Source organism: Corvus moneduloides, chromosome 3 (genome assembly GCF_009650955.1).
Source record: "Corvus moneduloides isolate bCorMon1 chromosome 3, bCorMon1.pri, whole genome shotgun sequence".
NCBI classification, from domain to species: Eukaryota; Metazoa; Chordata; class Aves; order Passeriformes; family Corvidae; genus Corvus; species Corvus moneduloides.
Window position 1 is genome coordinate 77502362 of NC_045478.1, and position 18978 is coordinate 77521339.

Here is an 18978-nt window from a genome sequence, read left to right on the forward strand (position 1 = left end):
GAATTTTTTTTTTTTTCCTTCCTAAGGTTAGTGGAGGGTGATTCACTAGTTGAGGCTAGGAAAGTTGTGTTACAGATACTTCAAAAAAGTTTTTTGTAAACAGTAGGGAGAAAAGCCACTTAAAATAGTCTACATACTCTTCTCAGCATAATACTTTAAATTACAGAATGCAGGTGGCTTTTTAGATAAGCAATCTCCTTGTGGATTAGGCTTCAAACTGCTTAGAAATAGGCTTTTAATGCTACCCTGAAGTTGAGTGCTGTGAAAGATTTACAATATATCTGTTGTAAATTACTAATATTATGTTCAGACTTTCTGTTCACAGAGAAGTTAGAGTTAATTTGAATTTTAATGGCACTGTTCTTGTAAAGACACTTCTGAGAAGGTTAATTTAAAGCATGTAAAGATGATTCCTCTTGCTACAGCTCATAATCTCAGTCTACCGGGGTGCTTGAAATTTCATATGTTTTTTCTTCTAGAAGTAATTTAATAAGCACTTGTGTCAACCCTCCTTGTTCTTCAGTCAGGTCCAGAGATTTTTATTTTGAACTGGTGTCTGTAATGTTGGAAGAGAATGATTCTTTGGTTGATGGAGGAAGAGTAGGAATTGGCTTAATCTGATCCTGAATAGGGTCCACTGTGAAAGGTGGTCTAATACCCCTGTAAGGAACTAGAACTGTTTTGATGTGTGGTGAGCAGCAATTTATCATATTAATCAAGTGAAGATTTTAATTTTTGGTGTGCTAGAAATTGTAGAGTTTAACTCAAAACTGAGCAAATGCTGTAGTCTATTTCACTGAGGTATTTGCACAACAGTGGTAACATGGTTTTCTTTAAGCCAGAAGGAGCATCTCTTCCATACTTGCACTTTATAGCTGTCACTTATTTTTTATTCTTATTTTACTCTTTTCACTTTTAGTCAGTTTGCCAAAACCAACAGAGCAAAATTTCCAATATTTATGGAGGTCAAAAAGAAAAAAAAAAAAAAAAAAATCACCATAATCAAAATTTTTCTGGGCAGGGAAACATGATAGACTATTTGGCAGAGGACTTCTGGGTTGCAAAGCATATTTTCTTGGCTGAAATGTAGCATCCTCAAATGTCAACTCTATTTATTGGCAGAACATTGTATAGCTCAGCAGGTGTAACTACCAGAGTTCTATTTCCTGAAATAAATTTCAGAGGAGAATGGATCTCTAAGTGATTTTGTGCTTTTTCCTGGTGAACAATTGCTCACATCAAATGCCTAGCCTGAAAAACATTCCAGTAGTATCAGGCTTGATTCTCTCCTTCCTTAAGTGGTTCTTGTGTTCTGGTTATAATCTTGCAGGGTGAAATAGTCTAACCTGTTTTCTCTGTGTACATTAATTATTCTGAAAGGGAATATGTTACTCCTGAAGAATAATTAATTTACTGTATTATTTTCTTTTTTTATTAAAATAAGACCAGTTTTTATTTTATAATAAATCTGTGTTCTTAGGTGAGTTTTTCTTGTTCTTTTTTAGAGCATAAGCTAGATATACACACACGTATAATAGTTTGATTTAGTTGTGCTCAGATTTTGAAATTAGTCTAGAATAGCAAATTCACAGCATTTAATTGTTTGCTCTAGAACTTCAGTTTTAGAAAATTAGGAAGTAGGAATTGTTTTGGGGTGTGTCCACAGAACAGTGTAAGTACTAAAGGTAACTTTCAGCATGCGAGTATAAGCTCTGAGAACTGAGACTTATAGGTCTGTGCTGAAGTCCTGTGCCTTGTCCAGACTGATTTTGCTGTTGAATTATGTTGTACAGGACTCACTGAGAGACTTTAGGAAAAACCAGCTGTGGTATAGACGTATTATTTAACTTACATCTAAGTAAGTTTAACTTAACAGTTTAACTTAATAATTCTCATGGATTTTCATTCAGATAAGTTGCCTGAGGAAAATTATTATACAGTATTCTCAGGTGAGAGTTCATCCTGTGACCTGCAGATGTTTGGCATGTCCAGGAAGTTCATCTGGCCCTGTCACTCTTTCTGAATGGCCTTGCAGTGCCTTTGCCATCACATGACCAGAAATATTTGTCACTCATGGCTAAAATGCACATACCACCTAAAAAAGGATGGACAGATCTTGAGTCTTGTGTGAACAGTGAGGGTGTGGGTTGGGTCAGGTGTCCAGCTGCTGTCGTGTCCCATCACAGGGCTTGATCAGAAGCATATGACATGTTTTGGGGAGTGGCTGCACGCTGCCCACCTGGCTGATCTGGGGTGTTTGTTATGTGGCCAAATGGGCACTTCCACACAACTGAAATAAGGGACAGTTTGTCACCAGGGCCAGGCACAAACTCTTTGTGAGATGATGATACCTGCGTGTGCGCTGCATGACTTGGACACTTGGAGGAGAGCAAGGAACGTGTTGTTCAGAGGTGACTGGGAAGCAAAGGGGTGCCAGCTGCTGTGGCCAGGTGATGGCTCCCCTCCTCATAGTGCTCCTGAGCAGCTTTGCCCTTGCTTTGATATTGGTGTGGAGGAGCTGTGGGTCTGCTGCTTGTCAGGACTTCCTCTGGTGGTGCTACTGCTGGGATGATCAGTTTTCATTTCCTGTAAAGCTGTCACATAAAAAAGAAACCCAAATTGTTCACAGTAGGAAGTACAGAGTATTGCATCTGAAATTACAACAGATAATTTCTCCATAAAAACCGTGAGCACAAAATAGCTGGTCTTTGTCTGTGTGTTTGAGGCCTTGAGAACTGATGGGCAGGACACTATTCATCACTGCTGTCAGTGGAAGCAGTGCATTGTGAATGGAACAGGTTTACAAGTCTCTGTCTGACCTGGCTGGTGCACAGAAGTTGTTCCCTGTGGTGATGATGTGAAGTCACACGGATCGATTTCTGTTTTACTGTTGTGCTATCCCAGTGATGCAAAGGGGGTTTGGTTACAGCTTTGAGGTGTTGTAGAGCATCTCTTCATTAATCTTATCCCATGGCATATTTGTATCATGAGTGATAGGACACCAGCTGCTTATCCATCCTTACATATAACCGTACTGTAAACCTGGTTTCAGGCAAGTAAGTAGGTAAATGTCAGATTCTGAAGTGCAAAGACCTGAGTTTCTCCTGCTTGCTTTGGAATTTCTTTATCTCCCAGACCTCTGTTTAATATCATCACTCCTTGTTCCAGTTCTTTCCAGGTTCTCTATGAACTTCCATTTACTTTTGCTTAATACAAAGCTCTAAATCCTAAGCATGGTTTTATCAGCTCTTATGTTCATTCCTTGGATTCTTACATCCAATAGCAGCTATTTTTCAGCTCACTACTTTTCTGAAGCTGTTGGGTAACTGAGCTTAGTTTGACATTACCTGAGTTCACTTCAGCCTGGCTTTATTTCTGATCTCATCTTCAGTCCTGTAATCTTGAACAGAAATTGGCAGCTCTAATAGCTGCCTTAGCTTTGATATACAAAAGGGTTTTCTCTTTTTCCAGAAGGAGATGTTTTTATTTTTCAAATATGATGTCCATCAGATTGGAGACATGGGAATTTCTGTGCCATCTTTTTCACTTGATTAGAATTTCATGATGCACTGATTTTTGTCTCCTGCTCCATCTGTTTTGCGGTCTGTGCCCAAATATTTAAGAAATGTTTTAAAAAAAAGTCATGTATGCCATCCTACTTTTTCTACAAATATTTGATCTAGAATTTAGCCATCCTGATACCAGTCTTTAGTATTCCAGTGTTCCAGGGCTTTGCCATGGGGCAGAAGAGCACACCCCTGAATGTTTCTGGAATTAGTCAGTCCTTATCTTCTGCCTTCTGTTCATATCAGTTGGTTTGGATTTGAAATGTATCCAGAACCAGTTAATTACTTGTCATCCAGATAATTTTTTTCTTTCCTTTGGTATGGGACTTGCAGTTTATCTTAACCAGCCTGGAAAAAAAAAGTCAGATTTTTGGACTTGGGTCAGAAAAATTAAACTGATGTGAATGTATTCATATGTGGCACACCAGCTTTTTCCAGCTCTGTGTAAATGTATATTTTTTGAAATGTAAGTTACATAGTTTCCATTACCTCATACCTGAAGAAAGTGCTTTCTGGTGGTTTATTTATTGCTTCAATGGACAGTTACTAAAAATTCTGTGTGGATTTTAAACTGTTCTCAGCTCACACTGATGTAGTTTGATTTGTTTAATGAGTTTGAAACTCATTAATCAGAATAACAGTGCTTCTTGCTTCCCATCTTCAATGATGCAGTCTTCATCTATGTACTAATAATTTTGAAATATTTGTCTTAGGGTTTTATGGTGGGAAAGAGTTGCAAGCATACATCTCCCTCAATCTGCTAAGTCCCCAGATAACTTTCTAGACAGCAGTGAATGGGCTCATGTGTGGAGACAGAATTCCTGGATGTGTAAGCAACCAAAAATAGAAGTATAATATCATTGGACAGCTTTATTTCTGCTGCATAAAATACTCTCAGTCCTTTTGGAGGTTTTGAAGGCAATCTTTTTCCAATTTAGAGACTGCTGAGTTTCAAGCAAGAGCTGTTAGGGGTGTTAAATTTGGAGAGTATTGCTAGATACCATGCCTTTCACTAAGTGAATTTTGCAGCCATAGGCAAGTCTTACACTGTAGATGTAACTTCAATAGTTATGGTCTTAGTTTTTTGTGTATAATAAGAATTTATTTTCCAGAAAGAAAAAAGAAATTATGCCTGTAGAATCCGACATGGCCCAGGGTGGCTCTCACTGTATGTCACTGTACAGGAATGTAGAAATCTGCACTATTTCTTTAGGATAAATTCACCATTATGTGAAACATGAGTATCCATGCTTCCTGCCTGAAGCTGTTGCTCATCTTGCTTTTTAGCCAAGGAATTCTAGTCACAGACTGGGATCCTGTTGTGTAAGGTGGTGTGTGTGGACACACACAGACACCCCTGTATCAGTCCTTATGGATTTTAAATTTCAGCAGTGAAAATATGGTCCAAGATAGCAGTTGTGATTGCAGAGAAACAGACAGTGTTGCTTGGAGTGGGCAGTGATACATGTATTATGGTAGCTTATCACTTGTCATGTTTTTGGAGATCATCTGGAAAGTAATGCTTTGTTTTCCCTGGCTAATGGGAAGATAAGGCTGGTGGGCATCTCTTCCTAGAGTTTGTCTTTAATCTGTGTAACACAAGGCTCATTAATTCACATATTTTGGTTGTTAGTGTTCACTGAAAAGGAGTATCTGTGGTAATACAGCATTAAGCTTATAGTTAGCCATGTAGAGAACAAGTTCTTACTATTTTGGCATATTCTGGGATGTGAGGAGGGTTCCCTTTTATGATCTCATTCAGAAAGAACGAGAAATCAGTGTTTCAGATGTCCAGAAATAGGATGATAGTATTTATTTCCATCTTTACCATTACACATGTGGAATGGTTGACCATCAGCACTTCCTGCTTATTGCTTGATATGTGAGCAATAGCACAGATCCATGGTGAGCAGGGCTGTGGAGGTAAGGAGAAAGACCCAAGAAAGTTTGATTGAATTGCACAAGGGACTACGTGACCTTTAAAGGTCCATTCCAACCCAAACCGTTCTCTGACACTGTAAGAGTGGAAAACCAGGTGTGTGAAGACCAACTGGAGTTTGTCTCCATATTTAAAGTCTCGGCCACTATGCCAACACCTTCACCTTCAATGATGCTGTCACTGCAGCAATCTGCAAAGGCATTGTCGAGTTGAGAGGAATACTCTGAAATAATAAAAAAAAAAGTAACCAGAATTTCTACTTAGCATAATTGTTTCCCTGTTCAGAGCACTTTTTGTCTCTGGAGTAGAACGTCTGATTTATTTCAGCATATCTTTGAAAGATAAGTGTGCTACATGCATTTTTTTAGGAGAAGAAAGAAGTAAAAAGGATAAATAATGTAGGACAGAAAACTACTGACACCACTTTTTAAGAATACTTTTGCCTTCCCACCTCTAGCAGTGGTAAAAGGCTCGTAAGTTCAAAGACACCCTTATCTCTCCTTTTAGTGGATTGTTTTGGGATTAGGCAATTCTGTGGTTGAAATGGAACACATCCACTCCCACCACTGGGTCTGTTGTACCTCATTTGCTTTCATTTATAAGTCTGTTTCACTTGTTTTAAAAATGACTACGTGAGTGTCTGCATCGAAGTCAAAACCCTATAAGAAAGCACTACATGTCACCTCTACCCAATGAGGTAAACTAGGAAGTCAAAGTCCCTGTCTAGTATGACAGATAATACCAGCTTCCAAGAGTAAAACCTGTCATTCCTGTTTTCCCACTGAGAAGAATCATTGTTCAATTACCAACTATATTGGTTTTTTTCATTTTTTTAAATTTAAAGCTACCAGGCATCATTAGTGGAGGAGGAAAATGACAAAATGGAAGAGGGTGCATCACACTGATATTGAAGAAATGACACCTTTGTTCATTCTCATCTTTTATACAACATTGTGTAGCATTTTTCTGGAAAATCCTGTTCTCCAGGCACATAGCGAATATTGATGCCTGTCCTACCTGCTTTCCAGGCTCCCTGACGTTTGAGTTTTGAGGGGACAATGACAGTTTGGACCTGAAGCACAGGCCAGAAAAATGCAGAAGCTATATGTAATACACAGGAAATATGGAAATAGAATTCCTGAGACATTAATGCAGGGATTCAGCTGTGTACAGCTTTATATGAGAAAGAGGATGGAATGATTTTTCAATCTGATAAATTGAAATTCTGATAAATTTCAGTATCAGGAATATTGCTCGGCTCCTAATAGTATTTTGCTTACAACAGAAGTTGCAGGGCAAAGGGGCAGTCGTGCACTAGAAGCTGCTGGGAGGATCTGTACACAGTTGTATTGCCCTGAAAATGCCAAGGATGTTTGGATGGGCTGTGATTCAGCCATTTTCAGAACATTTTCACTTCAGTTAATTTTCTTCAGTGTTTCGAAGAATATGAATTGAATATGACAGGAGACTAAGCATGGGAAAAGCTAACCCAAAATATATTTGGCCCCAAAACTGGGAACAATGAAATGAAGAGTAGGATTGTATGGTAAAGTTTAAATTGTCAAGTAAATGGTGCTGGATTCTTTTAATAATAGCATGTGAATCTCTCTTTTGTTTGTAATTACGGTTTTGGGTAGGATTATTTGATACAACTAGACTCTTCTGTCTTTCATCTTTGTGATCTTCAGTAGTAGGATGAGGGGAAGATGATTCTTGGAATTAAAATTTCACTTTTTTGGTACTACTCTTAGGATAACGAGAATTTCAGAGTTAAATTGCAAAATTCCGTGCTGCAATGGGTTAGATGCTTGATGCTTAAAAGAAAATTAGTTTGTCTTAGGTATTCATTGCATCTGAAAGAAATTGTTTCCTAACATGCTAAGAAATCATGCATATAACTGAGAAAAATAAAGCTAATAAACCTACTTTATCCTCTGAAAATACTGGTCCTGTACGAACTGTTAAGTTTCTTAAGCAAGAGATAACCGTGCAGAAGCCTTGTGTGCACTAGCCTAAAGTTTCACAGATCCTACAAGCATTGCTTCTCAAAACCTGTCCAGAAAGTGCTCTGATGCCAGGATCTGGTGAGTTCACATTTGGCTGATCAGGTAGAAGTTATGTGGAGGCAAGGAACAGAACTAGTATGTGAAATGGCTTTGGATTCGATCCAAATTTCTGTGTCTTTCACAGACGAAATTTGTGTTCCTCACAGATAGAACTCACAAGTATGTCTTAGGATCCGTAAATTATACCTAAGGGCTTCACAGATAAGCTAATCTTGATAAGTGTTTGTAAGCTTGGTATTCTTTCTCTTATTCTTTCTAGCTAGTTCTAGCTGTTTAAATCACCTGGAGAGAGTTTCTTATCTTGTTTATGCCCAGAGTGTGCTGGCAAGTGTGCCAATTGTCTCGTTTTTCCCTGCTTGGGAATGTCAGGCATGGTGGCGAGCTCTCTCCCTCTCCGCTGTGTTAGCATCCAGGCAGGGCCTGGGTATAATGCAAAAGTGGCAGAAAGATGTCTGAAAGAAACCCTGCTGCCTGATCTAGGTGATATTGTCATTTGTTACACGCAGTCTGGCTAACAGGTCAAGTAACTGCATATCAATTTAGCATGTAGATAAATAATACACTGCAGTTGATTTCACTCGGATCTCATTTTAATGAGAATTTTCCTCTCATGTTTCATTGAAGAGGAAAGTAAACCTGCCTTTCATGTGGTTTCCTAGCTAATTGCTGATTATAGGGGAGTTGCATAATATAAGCACAAAACATGCCTTTAATTGCAGGGTTTTTTCACAGTAATAAACTTTGATATGAAAAAGGATTTTCAGTCTGGGGTAGATGCTGTACAAATTTAGATGTTGTGCATCTAACAGTGAATGTATGGTGTATGGCTTAACCTACTTACTTCAGTTTTTCAAGTTTTGCATTCCTAACTTTGCTTTCTGTCATCCTCTTCAGGAACCCTGGGATGCACAGCACATTCCAGCGCTGTTTTCTGCTTTCTGTGGTCTGCTAGTTGCACTTTCTTATCACCTCAGCAGACAAAGCAGCGACCCATCTGTACTGATGTAAGTTGCCTGTAAATGTTATTTGCTGATTACTCTGTACAGCACGCAACGAGAGTGATGTCTGGGTTTCAGAACCACAGGGGTTGCTTCCTGAAAATACTGTGGTACTGTGAAATTCCTCACCATGTCTACATGGTTGGTATCAGTCTTGTATATGAATGAAGTGCTGCAGTCAGATAGATCACCAGCAGGGATAGTGCTCTTTAAGCAGCACTATTCAAAATCTCGCAAGCAGATTTTCCACTCTGGGAAGTTATGTATTTGCCAGGTTGGAGGACACTGATTTAGTTGAGGGCATGTTCAGGCTACTGGAATTGCAGAATGTGTACTGAGTAGCACTGGGTCCAGGAGAAGGGACATTTAGTGTGCTGGGAAGGTGGCTGGATTCCAGCTCTTGCTGAGGATTACTTTAGTAGGCTGTGCCTCTCAGTTTGAGGTTCCATCCTTCCTTTTCTTTGACACAGGCTGCTAGAGGTAACTGAGGAAAGGAAGCGTATGCAAAGAGCTGACACTGTGAACAAGGGAGATTAGGGGAGAAGTCCCAGCATTGTGATGTGCATGTTGAGGTGATGTGCGAGAGAGAGACCCAATAGATCCATAGCTCGGGGGCAGCAAATGTGAGTTTCCCTGTGAAGAAACTGTGATATATGGCTGTTATGGGGGCTGTGGGGGTCCACGAGCAGCTGGGCAACTACATCTATGGCTGTGGGGCTAAGCAAGCAAGTGGGCTTTGTGCAGCCAGTATCACCATGCAATTTGGAATTCTGCTTCACAGACAGTTCAGTTTTATCCTAGAAGAGTGCAGAGGGCCTGTGAGGAAACCCACACGTTCTCTCCTTTGATTCATGAGGCGTGTTGTGTGTGTCTTGAGGTGAGGCTCAAGGCTCGTTATGCACAATTCTGCAATGCAGAAGAGAGAAGGGGGAAGTGGAGAGCTTTTTAGGCCATTTAGGATTCTGTTTTAGTAGAGAAATTTGGAAAAAGGAGAGCAACGCTGATGAGGAAGAAAAGGATGTAGAGCACTAGTAGGAAATTTTCATCCTGGTAAATATTACTGAAGAGTTGAGAAATTCTTTCTTTACCATCCAAAAGATTCAGAGAATCTGACATTAATACGTTGCTAGGTTCTGATGTGGCAAAGCAACAAGGACTGCTTGCATGGCTTACCATAAACTTTATGCACTGCCTGCTGTATCTGACTCTGATTTCAAGTAGACCTGGATCAAGCTTTGTGTAGATGGTGTGTAGTTTATTGACCATTACAGTAGGGAACTTATGTATGGAAGGAAGTGAAGCTATGCGCTGTATTAGGGAGAGGTCTTAGCCTTGGAGTAAAATATACACAGGTAAATTGCAAATCAGCATGGAATTGGGAGCTCTCTCAATTTTGAAGTAATTTAAATGTATCCTTTTCTCTCATTTCCCAGGAAGGACACACCAGTTCATGAATCTCTTTAATATAACAGAAACTCTTATTCCTTGAAACTTTTGTTTTAAGGCGGTAATCTTAAACTACTAAATGCATTTTAACTTGTAAAACTAGCTAACAATTTCGTAACATTTGCAATTAATCTTCAGCAACTGAAATGGTTGTTAAATATCTAAAAATTAGGAGTACATGTAGAACAACATCAAATGTTTATTGTGCAATTGTAAAAATGCATAATCCTTAAAAAAAGATATTTACAATTTTTTCTTTAAACAATGCTGAACTTCTTTTAAATAAGGAGATTGGAAAAAATGTTTATTATATGGCCTATGGCATAAAATTCAAGATGGATGAGGAGGTAGCACATAAATCTTGAAGAGAGAATTAATACACAGTTTGTACAGAAATAGCCTTCTTGGCCATTTTAACATGGGTCTAAAGAACTCTCATATTGGTTTCAGCTTAGCTGAAACAGTAGTAAGAGTCATAAATGCAACAGTACCTTCTCTGCTCATTCCTCTAAATGACTGTGTCACATTGATTGGGCTGCTGAGACTCCTCAAGATTCTGATGAGGAATTTCTGCCCTGATCACAATAGTGCTGGTTTGTGTCAATCTCCAGCTGTACAGAGGTAAGAATGCTAATGTATACATGAAGAAGGAAATCTGAGGCTCTTCTACCTCCTCTGCCCTTCAGGAATATTCGTGTCTGTTACACATGTTCCAAAGTATCCTAACTAGGAATTTTTTTTAAATAGGTCCCTTATTCAGTGTAAATATGTCCCTCACTATCTACGCCAACGATTTGAAGATTCATCAGAAGATCCACTCCCAGAAAAAATGAGAGAATCAGTGGTAAGGCTTTTTCTTTCATTACTTTCTGTTCAAAGCTCTCTCTCATCCATTTTGCCCACTGATGAACCTTGTAAGTAGTCCCATTTAGTAATTTAAATTACTAAAAGCACAGATGATCTTTACGGTGAGGCCAGGAGCGAGAAGGGGGATACACGCCACTTTCCTTTCTGAAAGGCCCCATTGAAGGGCTCTGCAACATTGATTCTTTAATACAGTCAATAGGAAATGCACTCTCAGAGCTTGGGGAGTGGGGCATCTCTCATCCTAGCACACAGAGAACTAGTGCAGGTTCTGTGCACAGAGTTACAGCCTGGCAATCTGGTGTGTCCAAGGTAGGCTGGATTGTTCAACAAGCATTCAAAAAGGTGAGCAGTCTTGCCAAACTCCCAGTCTGTGCTGGAACAGGAATCTGTCCACAGAATTATGTGTGTTTAACATAGCCCTTATTCTTTATTTTTCTGTGGCTAGGGCTACCTGTTTTTCAGGCATGCCTTTTCTGTGCCAGGAAATACTCTTGACTGTGTGCCTTCCACCCCAGCCGAGCCAAGTGGAGCACACTGTCAGACTTGGCATCTAGAGGTGGAAGAAGCATGTGAAACTGGGATAGTATGGGAGAGGGAGGTACATGCCTGGTGCCAAGCATTGCCATCTCATCGTCTCTTCTTTACTTGGCAGGCTGTTTATTTACTACTGTCTGGCAAGAAGCTCTAAGTTTGTGTCAGCTTATTTCTCACTTCAGCATAAACATCTGAAGTGACCCATCTTCCTTTTTGTGTCTTTTTATATTAAAAAAATGTTTGCTGTTGCCCAAGGGAGGTTGATCTTATAAGGAGTTCATGTGGGAAGATCATCAAGTTTCCAGAAATGCTAAGGGGTGTTTGACATTTATTACTCATGTGAGCTGTCCTGCTTCCTGGCTGCCAGACAGCTCTTCCCCCCGACCACAACCCCAACGCCTGCATCCAAGCATTTGCAATCTAGGCAGCTATTCCTAAACTTCTGAATGTTCTCTGAAAGCCAGGAGCATTCAGAGTCTCTGGAAGCCTTTTTTGACCCGTAGACATGGCCTGGGAGTCCATAGTTCCTACTGGCCTCCAGATGTCCCTTCAAAGGGATGCATCTCTCATGTACATCTTGAATAATTTCTTAGGCATTTTATAAGGTGTTACACAGCCTACATTCAGCATATGCATTGATCCCACCCTACCAATGTTTTCTACTTTTCTCTGCTAAGCTGCTGCTTAGATTGCAACTTTTACCATTTATAATGTTACTTTTAACTGCTTCCTCTAATAGGGCCTACATAAGATTAAGTGATATGGCTATTTCTTGTTGCTTGTACTGAGCTACAGTTTCTTGCAAACTAAACTGTTTGCAACAGTTGATACTGGAATGTAAATGTGCATTTAGAAACAGAGGAAAAAATTATTTTTGTTAAAATTTTGCTGTATTCTGTGGTATTTGTGGTGTGTAGGTTATTGCTACGGTTCATTGGCATTCCAGTCTTGTACATGGGGACTGTATGGCAAGATGTAATGGAAAGCTTCTCTTTCCCCTGTAGTTCTTTTGCTGATGGTGCCTTTCTTGGAGAAGTACAGAGTCTGATCTCATCTGTTCTGCAGATGGAACCCAGCCAGGGGACTGAAGCAGTTACTGCAGCTGTCCACTTAACTGGTTCCGTTTCACAGTGCAGAGGGAAACCTTGAGCAAGGCTTTAATATATTGAAAACAAAAACCAAAACAGTGAAAAAATCTTCATCTAAGATCCTGGCTGTATTTTCAAAATGGAGTCATTCTGCAGACTCTCCAACTATTTTTATGCCAGTGACATGGACAGGGTTCTGATGTCACACTAACACTGCACAGCTGCACTTGAGCCAATGGGGTGGAAGATGCAGAAGTACAGGGATAACTGCGCTGGGATTTGCCAGACATAGGACTTCAGTTCTTCTCTTCAAAATGTTTCATTCCTGTCATGTTTTAGGATTAATTAAGTGGGCTTCCTGACACCTTTGCTCTCCAGGAAATACCTGGGTTTGGGAATTGGCACTTTTCTGCTCTGTACGTTTGATACTCCTTGCTGCTGCTGCTATTAGGCAGAGGCTGCTTTCCTTCAGTGTTGCTGGAGCTTGCTAGTGCTTTGCTACCTTTTTTTTATCCCTCTGTCTGTGCTTCCTTCAATCTGAATAAAAATTGTAAGCAAAAGTGTTTGCTTGCAATGTCAATTAGCAGTGCTAATTTTCCCACACTGGGAGATCTGAAGAAAGAGAGGACAATTTCTGATTAATGTGGGCTCTTTGTCTAACTCCTGTGTTACCTGGTACCTCTGTCTCAGTTAAACACCAAGGAGACTCCCACTGCCATCTCATCAGTGCCATGCTAATAGAGCAAGTAGGGAAGAACTGAGGCAGGAGAAAATGCACGTGCATCGAGTTTGAGAGGAACACAAGCTGCAGTCCCTGCTCCTTGCTTCAGCAGTAGCAGTCATGTTTAGGATGTAGGACTCAGCTGACTCTTCAAAGCCAGTGTAAAATAATTTCCAGAACTTTTGTAAGGGGATCTTCAAACAGTTCAGAAGCTGGGTGAAACAATATATCAGTATTCAGAAGAGATTTCACGATGGTAACTCACTTTTTTCTTGAAGTGCTCCCCTGCAAGGAGAGTATTCCTAAACCTAGTCAGTGGCAAGAGATGGCAGGATGCAGCACAAGCCGGCCTTGCCTTGGTCTATATACAGACATGTGGTCCAGATAACACACCATTTAAATAAGACCCATTTTAATCAGAAAGCCAGAGGCATACAGAACCAAATCACCTTCTCAAAGAGCTGAAAGCAAACAAGGTTAATATTGAAAATTAATGTGTTGTTTTCTGGATGGCTTTGCATTGATGTTAGGAGTAATAAATACAGCATCTCTAATGTTTAGTTACATGACCTTTACTCTTTTCCTTTCCTTGAATAGCTGTGTGAGAATTGCCAGCTTTGGAAGCCTGAATTATAAAGCAGCTGTGATTGATAATTGACCATTCAACTTTGAGAATGGAGCTTCCTACCATTATAATTAATTTCTGTAGGCATCCACATGGCTGATTACTAGATTAAGCAGTGGCCTGAGGGTGATAATGTGTTACATTCAAACTCAAACTTCCTTCCTGGTCTTTAATACAAACATTTAGGTAGCTAATAAAAGGATTAGTACAACGCTCCAAAAATACAATTGAAAATAATGATTGGACTTGATGATTTTTAACATTTTTTCCACATAAACAATTCTTTGATTCTGTAATAATAATTAAAACAAAAAGAAAGTGCCTCTCTAATATATTCTGCTTGTGAAATTCCCAAGGCATCAAAGGTAGCAATGTTGGTTTGGGGATTTTTGTTTTTCCCTCGAATGTAAAATGGAGACTGTAAAGTGGCTTTCAGCCCAAACTATAACAATGAGTGTCTCTCACTGGAGAGATTTTATCTGTGAATAGAGCTTAATTTTTACATTTTTGGACCAATTGCAGTGAAGGACTCAAGCATCACACTATAGGGCTACTCAGTATTCAACTCTTAAGTTCCTGGCCTTGGGAATGACATCCAAAATCCTGCTTTACACAGTAGGGTCCAAGGTAGCCACATCCTTCTCAGGAGCTAGCTGCCTTCCACAAGAAGGCCAGAAGCCACAGATCCAGCCACAGCAGGCTATAGGTGGATGCCCAAGGTTTTCTCCTGCAGAGTTGCTCTGAGTCCCCCTCAGCCAGAGAGATCACTGCCCAGGGTCAGCCATTTCCTGGGGGACCCTGTCCCCTATGCAGTGACATGGAACAGAAGCAACCCCTGCTCAGCTGTTAGAAGGAAAAAAGCCTGAATTTCGTGAGAAGCTTGAAAGCGTTGGCCACATCAAGAGGGAGCTCCTGTGGGGACTGTTGTGCAAGTCAGCAGCTGAGCAGTATCTTTACATTTTGAAGCAGTTCAGTGCAAGGGCAGAAGGACAAGCCTGGGCATACATGATATCTTAAACACTTTTAATAGTGCCAGAAATGGAAAGCAATTGTCAAATTTGGGGTTGAATATCTGAATAATAATAATTTCCATAAAAACATAGGCCTTTTTCTGTATAGGATTGTCAAAAGCAATGAGAGCACTGTAAAAAGGGCAATTGCAAAATGAAAGATGGGGAAGATGGGAAATACAAGTCCTGTGCAATATAATTTGTGTAATATGTTCCCTTCTGAATGTAAAGTTTGAAAAGATTCTCTTTGGTGATCTGGTCCTGAATGGAAAGTTAGGATGCCACTTCTCCCCAAAACATGCATTGTTATCACCTCTGCTGATTTTACAGCAAAATTTGTAATATTTTACATAGTTTTTATAGTGGCAGCTTCTTCAGTCATCTGACTGTGAGAGAAATCAGTCATTTTAATAGTAAGCCTTTTTGGTTGTACAGAAGAGCTTGTGAATATGATTGGAGTGTGTTTGTTGTTCTTAGAAGCTTGTTTTAGACTATTGAGTAGTTGAATTCAGCTGTGCAGAAGATGATACTTGATCAAGGCTTTTCATGCTGTGTATTCACAAAAGGGCTGAAATAGTGCCGTATAAATTTGACGCTGCTTAACTTTCCCAGATAGTGCTACTTTACATAGATTTTGTGTGCAACATCTTAAAAAATATCTGGAAAGGTTAAAAAAATATCATTTCCATTGCATGCATTGGTAATCATTCCATTATTCATTTTTATTAGACCATGTTTTTTCAGTACTGCCCCACCTACAAAAACCACTTGAGTTAGAGAAGGATACACAACTTGCTAGTGAGAGAAAGTTTGAGCTGAACAGAGAAGACCTGTGGGGACCAGCAGGGAGCAAAGGTTTAGTCAGAGCAGAGAAGGCTTTTCCTGTGAGCTCCCTCATGTTGTGGTTCTTCTGTTGAACGCGACAGCCAAGGAGCAAAGCTAGCAGGGCTATGCTTTGAAAAGAAGGTCAGGAGGCGTTACAGAGACCTAACTCTGCTCCCACACCTTCCCACCACACATAGTCCATGCAGAGTACAGGGCTGTCTGGAGAAGGATGGCTCTCAGAGCGGAGGGAGCACTGCTCTTTTGGAGGTATGTACATACTGCTGAGCAGCCTGGGAAGGGCAAAGACTCTGGTGATGGCTTGAGATTTCAGCTAAGCCGGTCTTGAGTTTCCTGGGACAAAGCAACAGTACTTTCTGAGCCTGAAGGCTTTTCAGTCCTGCTGCGTTTCAAAAGGCTGCTGCAGTAAGTGGAAGTGCTGATGCTGGTGACCTTTTACTGAGAAGCATCTTTCATAACAGGGAGTGATAGGCAGCCTAAATATAGAGGTTGCTACCAGCTTCCCCAGTAATTCGCAACCCTTCTGTTCTTCGCTTGTTCTGCTTGCTTTCTTTTTATCTCCTTTATTCCTAGGTTTGCCGTGCCATCATTATTTTAGTTTTCTTTTTTTTTCTCTGATGAGATACATTAAGCCTACCTAGATTGCAGTACCAGGAAGTCAGATGAACCTCTGGTTCTAACAAAAGTGTTGCTTTTCACGTGTTATTTCTAGATATCTTTGAATAAAAGCACAAGTCAGTTTCTAAACCAAGAGCTACAAATTGTTACTCATTCGGTAACTTAGCAGCAGTATTGAGTGCTGAACCGAAATGCCCTTCTCATAAATCTAAGACAAGATTTTCATTTACTCACAAAAGCATTTGGGTGACCTCTGAAGTACAATTCAGAAGACCGCACAGATCACAAACTATCTTGTTTATTTGTTTACTGAGAATGACATTTTAATCACAAGAAAAATGTGCTGTAAAAACAGTGGTATTTTCCAATCTCTAGAAGCAAAGTTACTCCTACCATAGTTACAGATCTTTACATAAAGATCATTATCATTCAATGACACTAGAAAAAAGCCTTGTCTAAAATCCGCAAAATCTTGCTGAAATTTGACTTCCAATAAAGAAAAACAGAGAATGGGACATGTCACTTTAGAACACAATAAATGTATTAATGTTGTGTCTTAGAAGACATTACAGAAAAGCATGACTTGTTTTGGTAATGCAAGAGAAAGGGAGTAAGAAATATTAGTTCTTGCAAATAGGAAATGGAACCAGAATTTTGATTCCCAAAAATAATAGTCATAATGGAAAAGAGTTATATTCCTTACGCAGAATCAGATTCAGAATTAAAATGTATTGCTTTCATTTCTCCAATATTATAACTTTATTTAAAAATATAATTCAAAATTAGGCATGAAGAATTTAAATGTGATTACTTCAAAAAACCTAGAGTGTGAAGAAATAATTTCCCAAAGCAGAGTGGAGAAAATACTTTTGTATTACGGAGTGCCGATTAGCCTTATCACAATGCAGAGTGTAAGTAATTGAGACCAGAGTAATTTACTTAGGTTAAAATAGTGCTACCTTACTAATTTTGTGTAAAATAATTATTTTCACAGAAAGAAATCTTGAAATCGGATCTCATTGTCTGCACAGCAGCTGCTGTTCTGTCATTTGCTGTCAGTGCCAGTACTGTGTTTCTGTCATTAAGGGTGTGTATCTATCTTTTTTTCCCCCCTAAGGTATTAAGTCTCTTAAACAAAACCACAGGGTGCTTTAAGTGGAAAGAATAGACACTGTGAGAGGAGAAGTTAGTGAAAATGCATTTACTGGTCATGATAACACTATTATATGTGCGAAGCAGTTAGTTTCTAGTTATTTGTATTAATTTCAGTATTACTTATTTGACATCTTTTTCCTTTAATCTCCACAGCTCTTACAATAGGGAACCCAGAGGACAGAATGAATAAGCCTGACATTTTGCATTTTTTCTTCCAATCATGCAGGAAAAAATTGATTAATTGTGGGTGCAAAACATATATGTCAAAATCCATATTCACCTAGAGTCAAGAATTTGAACATAGGAATAAAAATTAATTGCACAAAAATACAATTATAGAAACTGTTAAAAAAATCTTTGAAGCATATATATAAAAATGTTGTTTGCAAATTATAACTCTGTTTCTTTTTTTTTTTGCTTTGGCCCAGCCATTTCTCAGCATTGTCCTGTTTGCTTTAGCGTGGACCGTGGGATTTGTAACACATTACATCCTTCCTCAGCTCCGCAAGCACCACCCCTGGCTGTGGATCTCCCACCCCATACTTAAAAGCAAAGAGCACCAGCAGCGGGAAGTGAGAGGTTTGTAATAAAGTCTTTTCTAAACAGTGGATGGAATGACTTCCAGCTTGCCTTGGTTTGAAGAACAAAAAAAAATACAGAAGGAACAGAGCAGGGAGAATAAATTACGCTTTTACTTTTGAGTAGCACACATTATCTGATCGTTTGAATTTTTCCACTGCATTGCCAGCAGATCTGTGAACCTGTAGGAGTTGTCTTCTCAGGCCACTGCCCAGATGGGCTGAGGCTAGGCAGACACATCTGGAGATTGTCCGGTCTGATGCCCCTGCTCAGAGCAGGGTCAGCTAGAGCAGGTTGCTCAGGGCTCTGTCCAGTTTTTAATATTTTCAAGCACAGAGACTCTACAGTCTTTCTGGACAACCTGTAATAGCATTCAATCATCCTTACAGTAAGAAAGGTTGCTTTGAATTGTGGTGTTTGGGTGGGGTTTTTTCCTGCCTTTTTTTTTTTTTGTGTGTGTGTTTTGGTGGTTTATTGGTTCTGGTGCTATTTTTTTGTTGAAGCGGATTTTCAATTTGTACCCATTTCCTTTTGTCCTGTCACTGGCCACTACTGAGAACAGAGTGGCTCCATCAACTTTACTTTCCCCCATCAGGTATTTATACCCCAAAAATGCCCCCAACCAGGCTTTAATAAGATGCCTCCAAGTCTTTTTTTTCTCAAAGTTAAGCAATCCCAGCTCTCTGTTTCTCCTCCTATGTTAAATGTTCCTGTCCTTTAATCATTTCACAGGCTCTAGAGCCACTGTCTGATCTGCCTTTTATTTTTACACTACAGTACTCTTACTTGCTGTGTTGCTTGATATGGTACAATTCATGCCTAATGCATTGGCATTCTACATAATTTAAAAACTTAAAAGATAGATGAAATTGAGGTAGATTTTTTTTCTACTTTCTGGCATATCAGCAAATGTAGTGCAATAT

The 18978-nt window shown here is 39.5% G+C and overlaps 1 protein-coding gene across 4 annotated transcripts in view; it reads left to right on the plus strand.

Annotated features, from left to right (window-relative positions):
- The window catches only part of PCNX2 (pecanex 2), a 150712-nt gene that overhangs the window by 54474 nt on the left and 77260 nt on the right, over nt 1-18978 (plus strand). For 3 of the 4 annotated variants that reach the window (XR_004238804.1, XM_032102299.1, XM_032102302.1), the window contains 4 exons: nt 8466-8575; nt 10763-10859; nt 17316-17408; nt 17905-18055. Coding sequence is in view for 3 of the 4 variants with exons in the window: in XM_032102299.1 (XP_031958190.1) it covers nt 8466-8575; nt 10763-10859; nt 17316-17408; nt 17905-18055 (451 nt within the window). In the remaining variant the exon portion in view is untranslated. The remainder of the gene's footprint in view (nt 1-8465; nt 8576-10762; nt 10860-17315; nt 17409-17904; nt 18056-18978) is intronic. The other variant, XM_032102301.1, reaches the window with a different exon arrangement.